This window comes from Onychostruthus taczanowskii, unplaced genomic scaffold (genome assembly GCF_017590055.1).
Source record: "Onychostruthus taczanowskii isolate IOZ18803 unplaced genomic scaffold, ASM1759005v1 scaffold63, whole genome shotgun sequence".
Classification (NCBI taxonomy): domain Eukaryota; kingdom Metazoa; phylum Chordata; class Aves; order Passeriformes; family Passeridae; genus Onychostruthus; species Onychostruthus taczanowskii.
In genome coordinates, this window is record NW_024504012.1 from 3,239,239 (window position 1) to 3,252,396 (window position 13,158).

Genomic DNA, 13,158 nt, shown 5'->3' on the forward strand with positions numbered 1-13,158 from the left:
AGATAGGAGAAAGGTAAAGTAGGATTCAAACTTTAAAAGGGTATAAATAAAAATGTATTAATAGTAATTAAAAGAAAGAGTAATAAGAACTGGAATAAAACCCAACTAGAACAAGGCTCAGTGAGCTCCCTAGAGAAGGGCCCAGCCTCACACCAGAACCTGTCTGGCCTGGCCCAGCCAAAACAGGCCTTATTACTTGTTCCTAAGTCAGAAAAAAAAAAAAAAGTCGAGTTTCTCTCATCTTTTATTTATGTTTTTCACAGAAATGTGTCTAGTTTTCTAGTAGCTAAAAGTTTTCTATCACTTCTTTAAATGTCTCCCATACAAAACCATAACATCTGGTTATCTCAGGGGCTGGCAAAGGGTGAGCCCAGCAGTGTCTGGCCACCACTGTCACCTCCCCAGGGTGGGATGGAGGTCCCAAGGCAGCAGTCAGAGCTGTCCTTTCAGCTGCAGACCCGTGATAACCCTTTCAACTTCCCAGCAGAAAGGGCTGCAAAAACCTGGGGTTTGTGCTGTTAGTTATGTACCAAGATCACCTGCTTGCTTCTCTAGCTGTAGACCCGTGATAACCCTTTCACTTTCCCAGCAGAAAGGGCTGCAAAAACCCGGGGTTTGTGCTGTTAGTTATGTACCAAGATCACCTGCTTGCTTCTCTTCCTGCTCTTCTCTCCCTCCTGCACCTGCCTGCCAGAGCTCGCTGCTGGCCCGGGCACCTGAGGCACGGCCCTGGTCCTTCCTCCTCCCTTTCAGACTGGGGATGCTGCTTTGGCATCGGCCCTGGCTGTGCCAGTCCCAGGCAGTCAGCCCCATCTGCTGGCTGCTGTGGAAATACGGGAAGCTTCAAAGGAAATTTAGGTTGGCTCTTAGGAAAAAGTTTTTTTTTTATTGAAAGACTGATAAAGTACTGGAATGGTCTCCCCTGGGAGGCAGTGGAGTCACCATCCCTGGATGTGTTTAAAAAGGGATTGGTTGTGGCAATCAGTGCCGTGGTTTAATTGAGCTGGCGTTAGGGCATGGGTCAGACTTGATGATCTTAAAGGTCTCTTCCACCCCAGTGCTTCTGTGATTCTCCATTAATGGACAGCCTTGCTTTTAGCCAGTATTTTCCCTACCTTCACATTCTTCTGTTGAAGCCACAAGTCACAGGGCTGACCCAAATATTTTAAATTATTCACATTTACAAATAGGTAGTGTTAAATTGAAAAAATTTTATTAAAAAATGTTACAAATAGGACAATACATATCAGGTTAAATGAGAGATTTTTAATTTATAATCATAACTTAAATATAAATTAAAAGAGAGTCTCATTTGAAGACTTTTAACAGCTAAAAAAAATCATATTTTCAATACATAAACATACAAATCTCAGTCTTCCATTTCATTTGTAAACATTATGCAGGCATGCAATCCTTACAAACACTTCCAATTTAGTTTCAAATAAATTCTGATCAATTGATCAACAGCTAAAGACCTACTCAAGAACAAGTATTTTATAATACATGTACAGTTAAGAGCACAGAAATATCCACAGTAAAAGCTGCTCAAATAAATACATATGTATATACACATATTACAGTACAGAATCCCACAGGGATGAGATAATTTCAGATCTACCTGCTGTGTTCAGAAACCAGAGTACCCTGTGTAAGCACTATGGTTCCTAGTGCTGTTATATTTTTTTTAAAAAGGCTTCTACCTTTTCTGGGATATGCAGCAGAAATCCAAATAATTGCCCATATCAAGGCAGGCATATCTGTTGACTGGGACATCTGAAAATAAACTGACTTCCACAAACCAGATCAACAATTTCAAAGATGTTCAGTGAGTATTTTTCCATCCTGATTCTTCTTGTTCTGCAAGCATAACCCCTGTGACTGCAGAGGAGACACCTCCAGCAGTGTAGTAAGTGATGTGAAATAATGCATGTCTTCACCTCACCTCGGTACCTTTGAGTGGAGCAGAGGAGGAACCAGCCTCCTTTTTAGGCAGCAGTGCACTGTTTGCTCACCACCTGCACAGGAGATGGCAAGCTCCCAGTTCAGAGTAACTACGTGGTTGAATGTAGGCAGGGTTTGGCCACAAGGCCAGAGTTCTGTGTTTGTCTTCAATGGAAACACCAGACAGCTTGAGTTCAAGATTTCTGAATCATACACAAGGTCAATCGTCTTGTCATCAAAAGGTAAAAACATCTGGACAGCTGCTGATTTGCAGGCAGTTTCATTCTCCAGAAATCTGAGATGTAAGTGAAGGTGGCTGCAATTCCTGCGGAGAGAACAAAATTCCTCCATAAATCAGAAAACTGGCAGAGATTTGTGTTTGCTCTCATCTCAGAGGAATTTTGCATGCAGCAGGTAGAAGAACTGCACGAAAGTGTTCCTAATGCCATTTGCAGCTGGACAGAATGCTAAGCACAATCATCCTTCAGGAGCTGAACAACCATTTCTGCAGCAATAAATCCATCAGTCTTGTTAGGAACTGCCATGCAATGCCAAGATGCATATTAGGTGTCCCAAAGCACATATTGCTGTGTCAGCAACTGTACAGCAATTAGCAGCTCTGATTGATTGCTTGTGTGATTAAAAGGAAGAGAATTTGTGAGTGAAGCCATCACATGTGCTTACCTGAAACACCTGAGTTAGACATTCTCGCCAGCACTTTGGAAACTACCTTCACTGGCTGTTTCCTGCCAGTTCCTATAAAAGAAAATTGAAAAATACTTTAGTGACAAAGGTTTTTATCAAATGGATTTTAGCAAAGTGATGGCAGTGTTTTTTTCATGTTGCTTTTTTGAGACACAACTTACCTGAAAGGAATAAACTTCTTTGCTGCAAGAAGAATAAAAAAAGGTATTAGTATTTCAAGACAAAAACCCTAATTCATGTTGTCTAAATATTTGGGGTTGACTATTTTTTTCCTTTTTCAGATGTCCATTCAAAAGCCAAACATGGCATACGTGGAGGGGTTCTTGAAAATAATTTTGGAATTTATCTAAGTGTGGGAATTACCACTTTTTCCCCAAGCAAGGTATAGGGCTTTGGAGGTTTTGGGGTTTTTGTTTTTGTTTTTTTTTTTTTTTTGTTTTTTTTGTTTTGTTTTTTTTTGTTTCTTCTACTGAAAACTTTCCAGGAAGATAAATAAAGCAGTGGAGCCAGAGCAAGAGCTCACCTTTTCTCCGGAAGCGCCTTGCAAGCCAAAGGAGGAATGATGCTGTGGACAGCAGGGAGGCAGAAGTGGCTGCTATGCCCACAGAGATGTAGCTGGCTTGGTCAGAGGCTGAAAGGATGAAAAGATTTCAGTGAGATCAAGGGGCACAGGTGGTCTTTGAAGCCCTCTCTCCTTCTCCCCTTTCCTTATGCTCTTCAAGACGAACCAGAAGTGCAGCTTGTAACACTGAAGTTTTCTCTTGCTGAAACAGGATAGTTCCTGTATTCAAGGTAAAAAGCTGAATACTAAAAATTACCCCATCCATTGCCAAAATGGCAAGGCAAGAAGCTCCCTATACCAGGGTCTGTCTCTAACCTCCAGCCTTGCATAGCAAATTGTGCTCCTCTTATTTTTCATGTTGCAGTTCATATTTTAACTCCCTGTGTGCTCTTTCTCTTTGAGCAATCCTGCTGAGATCAATGAAATTATTCAAGGATTTAAATTCTGTTCAAGCAAATTAAAGTGGAATTGAGCTTTTAGGACCTCAAGCAAAAGCATTCCAGGCAGGCCAGGGGTGCTCCAGCTGAGGGCAGTGGCAGAGCTCTTACTGCCTTGAATGAGAAGGCAAGGCTGAGCTTCTGTCCTTTGAAACTGAAGCCTCTGAGAGAAAAGCTCTGTGAGGTCTTCTGGCTGAGGAGTCCATCCAAGAAACAATCACACCAAATCAAAAAAACTATAAAATTTTCCACTAAGAGCCAGATTTATGAGTGCAGATTTCCCCACAAGGTTCTGTTTGTCTAGAAAAGCTTTTTTTCTCTATTCACATGGAAAAAAAGCCCATAGTGAGGAATATTTTGTTTAAAAACCAAACAGAATGAACTGAAATCCAGTTGCAGGTTTGTTTGGTTTGGAGTTTTTTTTTTTTTTATATATAAGAAATCAACATTTTCCACCAAGATCTTTTAGGATTTTTCCCTTCTTCTATTTTCAAGCATGAGTGATTTTGTTGGGCTTTTGAATTCATGGACTTCTCTACAGGTTCTAGCTCACTGGTTGCTATTACCACCACTACCACCCTTCCACACTTCATCTGACTAAAAATACAGTGCCACCTCCCTGTGGCTGCTCACAGGCAAAATACCTTCACATGTGGGCAGGCTGGCACTCCAGTTTCCTGAGTGGCTGCACTCAAGAACACGAGAGCCATTGAGACTCCATCCTTCAAGGCAGCTGAAGTGGCAGGAGGTGTTGTAGGTGAACATCCCAACCCCGTGGGAGCAATCCATGGAGCCTTTCTCAGGAGAGCTCAGTGCTTCACACTGTATGACTGAAACACAAGAAGATATGGTTATTCCTGCTGTAGAGCAATGAAGTATGCAAGAAAAAAAATGAAGATGTTCCAAGCAAACAATAGTGAAATTTCTATATAATTTCCCGTGGTTTGCTTGCACAACTAAGGGCTTTCCTGTCTTTGGCTCAGTTTTTTGCACTAGTAGATGTACAATATATTTTCAAATTTATTTTCAAATGTACAAAGATGTACAATAAATTTTCAAATTTATTTTCATTTGACTTTGGGATGGGAGCTTCTCAGAGCCGTGAGCAGGCATTCCAAGGCACAGCTGAAAATATGGGAGCACTGAGTTTAGTTTGGAGCCAGGGCCCTACAGGAATATGGATTTCTGTGTGTGACCAGAAAGCTGCAATTTCCAACAGCCTTACCTTTGCATTCGGGCACCGGCTCTGACCACTGTCCCTGTGCCGTGCACTCCGTGCTGGCTGAGCCCTCCAGGACATATCCCTCGGTGCACTGGAAATCGCAGCGTGAGCCCGAGGTGAGCTCTGCAGCAGCGTGGTCACAGCTCACTGAGCCTTCTGCTGGCCGCGGGACAGCCTCACACCGCACAGCTGCAGCACAGGGAGCACAGCAGTCAGCACCGCTGCTTCAGGACAACACCACGGCAGGGCTGGCAGCCCTGAGGGCTCGGCTGGGCAGGGATGAGGAAATTACCTGCACACGTTGGCTGCTGCCTGTCCCAGGCCCCTGAAGAGCCGCACTGCAGTGTAGCTGGTCCTGTCAGGGTAAATCCTTCCTCGCAGGTGAACTCACAGGTGGTTCCCCAGGTGAGCTGCACCGAGGGATGGGAGCAGTTCACAGCCCCGTGGACAGGCGTTTCCAAGGCAGGACAGGTCACAGCTGAAAGGCACAAGAGACAGCACAGAGCTTAGCTTGGAGTAGGTGAGGATAAACAAACACTCTTCTAGGAGCTGGCAAGAAGACATGCCATGCCTGGAGCTGTCCCCTAGAGAGCCATCACACCTCCCTTCAGACCTAGCAGTGTCTCACAGACAGAGATTTCAGCAGGTTGCACAGTGTAGCCAGAACCCTTAATTCTGCACCCAAAGCGTACAAGTCATCCTGGGAATGGTTCCAGATTATTCTGCACCCTAGACTGCATAAACTGACACTTGCTCCCATTTGGGGTTTAGGGAATAAAGAATCCCTGCCACAACACTCCACTGTTAAAGTGTTATTGTGTGTGTTGGGGACACTGCCCCAGAGCGTTGTTTGTCACCCTGCACTGCTGTTTCCTCACTAATACACCAGGCTAAATGACGCCACCTTGGGATCTGCTCAAAAAAACTGGTGGGGATGAATGCTACTCTTTTATTACATCTGATTGAGAAAGTCTCTTCAGATTCTTCCAACTTTAATCAATGGCTTCCAACCCAGCAAGTCTTACCTTTGCATTCGGGCACCGGCTCTGACCACTGTCCCTGTGCCGTGCACTCCGTGCTGGCTGAGCCCTCCAGGACATATCCCTCGGTGCACTGGAAATCGCAGCGTGAGCCCGAGGTGAGCTCTGCAGCAGCGTGGTCACAGCTCACTGAGCCTTCTGCTGGCCGCGGGACAGCCTCACACCGCACAGCTGCAGCACAGGGAGCACAGCAGTCAGCACCGCTGCTTCAGGACAACACCACGGCAGGGCTGGCAGCCCTGAGGGCTCGGCTGGGCAGGGATGAGGAAATTACCTGCACACGTTGGCTGCTGCCTGTCCCAGGCCCCTGAAGAGCCGCACTGCAGTGTAGCTGGTCCTGTCAGGGTAAATCCTTCCTCGCAGGTGAACTCACAGGTGGTTCCCCAGGTGAGCTGCACCGAGGGATGGGAGCAGTTCACAGCCCCGTGGACAGGCGTTTCCAAGGCAGGACAGGTCACAGCTGAAAGGCACAAGAGACAGCACCGAGCTTAGCTTGCGACAAACCATTTAAAGTTTTTTTCTTTTCTGAAACTTAGCAACACATCCACTAAACAGGAGCAGCTTTAGAAAGGGGTCTACTTTGCCACCATCTCAGAAAGCAGACAGATGGAGAAATATTTTGAAATGAGAAACTGGCTCTTCAGGCAAGACTGTTAATTCATCTGCAGCTCATGACAGAGACTATTTACAATCCAAAATTTCCCTATTTTGACTGCTGCTGAGTGACCTTTGTTGCTTTTATTTGCTTAGAAAAATATCTCATTCTAAGCCAAACACCTCAGAAAATGATTCCTACAGTCAGGAGTAACTGGCCTGTTGAGAGCAGTCTCACAGCTAGGTCATCTCCATTCCCTGTTTCCACCTAAGAGTTGGAAAAGTCTTTCCCTGCAAGGAACAAGACCAGAACATTCATCCTACTCATTTCACCTCCTCAGGATCAGAGACCTCTGTGCTGAAATAATATAGCACCTACACCACGTAATGTGTTACAGAGGAATTGACCAAACTTCCATGTCTACCTACTGCCTGAGGTGTGCAGGGCCATGTGCAATGCAACAAGCTCACCTTTGCATGCTGCAAGGGGGGCAGACCAGATTCCAGAAGAGGTACAGTGGACAGGCTCCAGTGCAGTCAGCTCATAGCCCTCCTCACACTGAACTTTGCAGGATGAGTTGTAGTTGAAGTCCCCCAGTGGATGGTGGCACTCAAGGCTCCCATGATCAGGTTTCTTTAGTGGATCACAACTCTTAACTTCAGAAAAGCACAAGAAGGTACACAGTCAGTCTCTTTGGCTGAGCAGGTAAACCAAGAAGCCAAACTGAACACTAGCTAGCATGAATTGGTCAAAAAGCAGGATGAAATAATCTTACCAAACTCGCATTCAGGCCCATAGAAGCCAGGGTTGCAATGGCAGGTGTGGTTGTTGATAGTCTCTATGCATTCTCCATGGCCACTGCAGAGAGATGGGTTGCAAGAAGCTGGAAAAAAAAATAAAGCAAATTATGAAAGGATCAACAACAGCCACTAAGAAAACCTGGCTAGCACTTTATCTTTCTGACACTAAACAAGCTCTTTGTATAGCAAAAGAAAATCAGAGGGTTTGGTATTTAGGATTATCCTGTCATTTCACAGCAGAATTTCTGAAATGCACACCTTTTACAGACTAGCTCACAGTAAAAGGCTGGAAACTCCAAGACCACTTGTTCTGAGTTAAATATTAGATAAAGTTAAATAACTCATCCCAACCACCACCTCAGCTCCCCAGCATCACACTGGAGTGACCTTTATCACTCTGTACCTGTGTAGCACAAGGCAACCTTCTTCTTCTCACACTGCTCATCATTCCATTTGCCATCATCCTTCCCTCTTTTGATGTAGATCTCAACGCAGTCCTCGTTGTTCCCTTTGCCATTTGGCTCCCCTGAAGCCCAGTTTCTTGCTTCTTCTGTCAGTTCTTTGTTAGTTCCAGTCCAGGTCCACACATCATTAATTTTTCTGATTCCAATCCAGTAGTAACCCGGATTGAAGGGCAAGAAGGCATTGAGATGCTTGATTTCCTCCTTGTTCTGGATGGCAACCAGGTTAGTATACTTCTTTCTGCACCACAGCTCTGCTTCCCTGTAGGTCATGTTTGTGTCTGAATAATGGTATGTCCACCCATTCACCCCCTGCAGCACTGTAAGTCCTAGAACGAGAAGATATCCAAAAGTTGGTGTCTGACTTCTCCCCTCCTCTCTCTCTAGAAGAGGACATTTAAGCTCTATAAATACTGCAAACTTGTCAGTATCTGACATAAAAACTAGTGGTAATTATTTTATAAACAGTCACCTGGCAAGCTTCAAACTGGGCAAGTCAGCTTCAAGTACAGGACTTGAGCCTGTGGAACTACACCTGATCACACAAAGCTTTGAGACTATAGGAGCCAATTATGGCTTTGACAGGCAAGCAGGGAAAATGTGCCATTGCATCCAGAGGTTCTTCTGTGTGAGCACAGCCTCAGGTTAATTAGGGCAGGTTCAAAAAGTCTCTTGGATGCTGAGCTCAAAGAGAACTGTCACACTAATATTGCCATCCCACCAATTTTCTACACAGAGAGATACACACTTACCATAGGTAAGAAGAGATAGGAACTGCAAGCAAATCATGTTTCTGAGAGTTTTCTCTATCTTTTAAGCAGATGGCTATGAGAAATCAAAGAAAAACACATTTGTAAAAAACAAATGAGTCAAAAATCCATATAAACTACTGTCATGCAATTTTTGCTATGTACTTTTAAACAAGTAGGATTTCCACAAATTATTACTTTAAAAACTGTTTTTAATATCAAGATACTTTAAAATGTAAGCAGCTTCTAAGGGAGATGAACACAGATTTCCAGCTGTCCAGTTCTCCTTTAGGTGGGCAGTGAAACAGAATAGCAGAGTCCATTTCTACTCACATTTTGTAGCTGAAGTGTCCTGGTGACAGAATTCTTCTGCGCTGCTTCCCAGAGACTGTGGCTAAGTGGATGAACTCAGCCTTGAAAATCAAGTTCAGCTCCAAGTGTCTGGACTCTGAAATGCTCTGCCTTTTATTCTCTCAACTAGCCTGCCCTCCACGAGACGGGAAATTCCGTATGGAAAAAAATTTCTTGGAAAATCCCAGGATCTGGGCCTCCCACACGTCAGGACGGATGTTTCCCCTTGCCAGATTAACCCTCCCAGAGACGCACTGTGCTGACAGAGTGCCAAGTGCCACATGACAAACTTTTACTGACAGAAACACACAATTCCAGGATATCAAGGAGGAGGAGGATAATTAGATGGAATTAAATGCATGAATAAGCAGATTCCAATATTTCACCTGGCATAATGTTTTGCAGTAAGGAGGCGTCAGTTCTGATATCTCGGTAGGAAAGGCACCAACACTCAAAGCTGGTTAACCAAGCTGGATAAAAACGGGAGCTGCAGCACAGGACAAGCCCTTCCTTATGGATCTCAGCTGTGCAGAACTCTCATTTGTGGTCAGGTTTGTCATCCCCAGGATTGCTGAAACTCTTCACAAGGTTCACTTGTAGCAGTCAAGCTTGAAACATGGACCTTGCTTTGAAGAGTCCCTTGGACCATATTCTTCAATGTCCTGATCTCAGTGGAGTTACAGCACCTGAACGGGTGCATATAGTATTTCAGGAGGACAAGGCAATACACTAGGAATTCATGCACATTTTTTGTGTATACCCTGATTAATTATACTGCTGCATAAAGCTTCACTGTTATGGATGGGATTTAATGAGGCTGAACATGCAAAGGACTCAAGTGCTGGCAACAATAGGAGGCCACAGGGTAGCCACCTAATTCATATCTGTAAAGCTTAGTAGGAGTTTATACAGTGCATGTTGGAGCTCTGATTCTGGAGCCTCAGCCTGTTCTTACACAAGTGCTGGCAGCAATAGGAGGCCACAGGGTAGCACCTAATTCATATCTGTAAAGCTTAGTAGGAGTTTATACAGTGCATGTTGGAGCTCTGATTCTGGAGCCTCAGCCTGTTCTTACAGAATAAAAATCAATGGCTTCTGGATTCCAAACTAACGTCAATGGTATCACCCATTTTTTCACAAAAAAGAAAGAACTGCCAAGTAGCCAAAGATCTCTGCCCATCAAAGAAATTATCTCAGAAAAGAGCATGGAATAAAGAGTAAATTCTAAAACAGCCTCAATTACTAGCAAATCTGGAGAGTTGACTAGAAATTGCAACAAAGTCTTAGAAAGCAAGTCATTTACTGAAGAGACTGAGGATTAAAAACAGCACACAATATTTGTAGGCAGAGGAACACTTTCTAGTAGGCATTCACACCTGCTAGAAAGTGTTCCTCTGCCTACAAATACTCACAGGAACAATTTCTAGCAAAGCTAGAAATACAAATGGACAATCAAGAAACTCTGGGAAGCTGAGGTTAGTTTTGGCTGGTCTGAGCAAGCCTTGCTAAGAAGCACCAGACATTCTGAGGCTTCCAGGCACCATCAGATCAGGGCTGCTGTTTATTTAGCCTCAAACTGGCAATGAAAACTCTTTCTGTTTGCCAGCTCTTCTCTGTCAGGAGACTTCACCACCTGAAGGACACAGACAGAAGCTCGCATTTTAATGCACCTGTACAGCACATTATGCAGCAGGGCCTAATTTTAACATTATTCTACTACAAACTACTGTTAATCAGTCTTGATAGGGCAGGGGTTTGGGTTTTTTTGGTTTTTTTTTATTGTCTTAAACACTGATCAGCTGTTACAACTGTACGCACAGATAATTTATAGACAACTCCAGGAGAATTTTTATGCTCCCAGGCACCAAAAGGCAGAAAATGCTAGGCCTTTTCCTGGAGATTCCCTTTCCCAAGTCATTTAATGAGCTTCCTACTGGTAAGCACTCATCCTTGTCATGGCAGAAACTCTGAAGAAAGCTCTGAGGAAACTTCATCAGAATTCATTTGCCAATGGAATCTCCGGAGGAAGGAAGAGCTTATTTCATAGTTTAAAGTAGTCTTCCTTTGCAGGGGCTGTCTGAGACCTCTTGTCTGCAGCAGATAAAGAAAGCCCCACAAAAAATAACAAAACACCAAAGCCTACAAGCAATATGCTTGTAAAAACTCCAGCCTAAAAAAAGACTTGTTTCTTTTTGTTGGCTGTATTCCCTTGTGCATCATTGCCATGGGGCTCTTTTTGGTTTTTCCCAGGGAATTCTGCTATCCACTGATTATATTCTTATTTCTCTGTAATGTACTGGAAGATGAAGGCAATATTTTCAGGAAAAAAGAAAGCCTGAAAATCATTCTCAAAAAACCACAACAGAAGTTAAAACCATATTATTAAAAGTGAAAGGAACTTAAAAACTTCAGCGGGACTGGAATTCCTATGAGCTAAAGCTCATCTTGGATGCTAAACTACATTTATATTTCAGGGAAAATCCCTGTGATACAGTTTCTTAGGTGGAACTGGAAATAATCAAGCTAAAATGCCATTTCTGATTTCTGTGTTACTTATTTACTCTCTTCTCAAAGTTATTTCACATCCATGCTTTTTTAATCTCTTGCCATTTGATTTGGGAATGTAAGATTTGTTTCTGGTGCTGGATGAAGCTGTGGCTCTCTTCTTATGCTACATAAGCACAGATGTAGTTCCTTAAAATTAATACAATTCCCCTCTGCCAGAAAAACAGGAGACTCTAAAGACAAGTTTTTAAAATTGCTGAACACTTCTTGTTCCTATACACTCCAGAATTTCACTTGCACAAGGGAAGGCCCAGCTTTTTATAGGGAACTCTCCAAATCACCCCTTTTCCCTTACAAACAGAGGTGCACTGACAATTATGTATCCACAACTAATTTTCCAGTTGAAAGGTTCACTTAGGAGGCCACCATGAGACATAAAGGGTAAGAAAGGGCTATATAAACATATTAGGAATAAAATAAATAAAATCCAGCCAGGTCTGCCATTTAAAGGACAGCAATTGACAGAGGACATGTCAAATGTTATTTCTTTCTATATCAAGGAAAGTTAATATTCACTGCAATAGTGTGGGAGAAGAGAACAGGTTGGATTATGGAGTGAAGACTGTTTAGGTTGGTTACAACCAATCAAGCTACAGTTAAAAGATCCAAACCCTCAGTAATAACTTTGAGAATATGAGCAAGAAGGTGTAAAAAGGTGGACAAGAAGCAAATATTGCCTCTCTGTATCTGAGAAAAGAAGATCAAGGTAATTAGAAGCTGGACCTTCCATGTGAGCACCTAGAAAAGACACTAGAACATTGAAAAATGTTAAAGAAAACCATTGAAAAATCAGCAGAAGGTTGTGAGGCTGTCAAGAACAGCTGACATTGATGTGATTGATCTGTTCCTGGCAGATCAACCTGGCTTGTGCCTCAAGGTTGTGTCAGTAATAAAGAAACAATAGTGCACTGTGGTTTGTTATAATTAAGATTTTTAATGTCGTCCCATGAGACATTCTTATGAGGAAACAAGTGAAACAATGCTTAGCTGAAATCACCATGAAATGAGCACACAAGGGATGGAATCACTGCTCAAAGGGCAGATTTTCAAAGAGCCCTGGCTGTCCAAGAGAACTCTTTCATTCCCACCTCACTGTAAAAAAGGGTGCTGGAGGAAAGAAATCTTTATAAACTTCTAAAATCCAAAAGGTGTTTTAGAGAACATAGGAGTCACGTGATCAACAAAGTTTCACATCCACTTGGTGCATAACAAGTAGTGGTGGATTGATCTGTAGGACAAATTTTCAATTAAAATTTTCCAGAGGCCATGAATTGCTAAAACAGGGGTTTTGCAGAGTCTGCCTTTCTGTTGGGAATTTCTAAGTTTTGGTTTGAGAAACATTTTTTCAGTATCTCTATCAGTATCTCAAGAAAATTTAATGCAGTGAAAATTTATGTTGCTTTATCTGAAACTCTGTTGGACTTGAAGAAATCACAAATCCAAGACAAATACAGAATGTGGTGGGATCCCAGGTAAACAGAGTATACAGATGTACATTAGTATATATAGAAAAAGGCAGAGATTAATTTCCCAGGTCCTTTTTAAAGACTGGTTCTTTATCTACATTATTGCATCAGCATTTACATATCAACAGACAAAAACAGAGCTTTAAGTGCCTCTGAGAAATCCAGTTCCATCTCTCCCAGAAGATATTTTTGTCATTCCTAAATTAAAACCCTTGATAAGTATTTATTTCAAAGTGCTTTGCATAATGGAATTTTGTCCCATGG

General features: G+C 42.8%; 1 protein-coding gene across 1 annotated transcript; it reads right to left on the reverse strand.

Annotated features, from left to right (window-relative positions):
* Positions 1–1,279: 1,279 nt before the first annotated feature.
* On the reverse strand, positions 1,280–8,917 carry SELE (selectin E). The gene is made up of 14 exons (XM_041420081.1): positions 8,846–8,917; positions 8,516–8,588; positions 7,706–8,092; positions 7,278–7,385; positions 6,973–7,158; positions 6,182–6,367; positions 5,893–6,078; positions 5,160–5,345; positions 4,871–5,056; positions 4,290–4,475; positions 3,170–3,277; positions 2,808–2,829; positions 2,626–2,697; positions 1,280–2,266 (listed from the first exon to the last, which is right to left on the reverse strand). The coding sequence occupies exons 2-13, from the start codon at positions 8,550–8,552 to the stop codon at positions 2,640–2,642; spliced, it is 1,836 nt and encodes a 611-aa protein (XP_041276015.1). The 5' UTR covers positions 8,553–8,588; positions 8,846–8,917; the 3' UTR covers positions 1,280–2,266; positions 2,626–2,639.
* Positions 8,918–13,158: the final 4,241 nt, after the last annotated feature.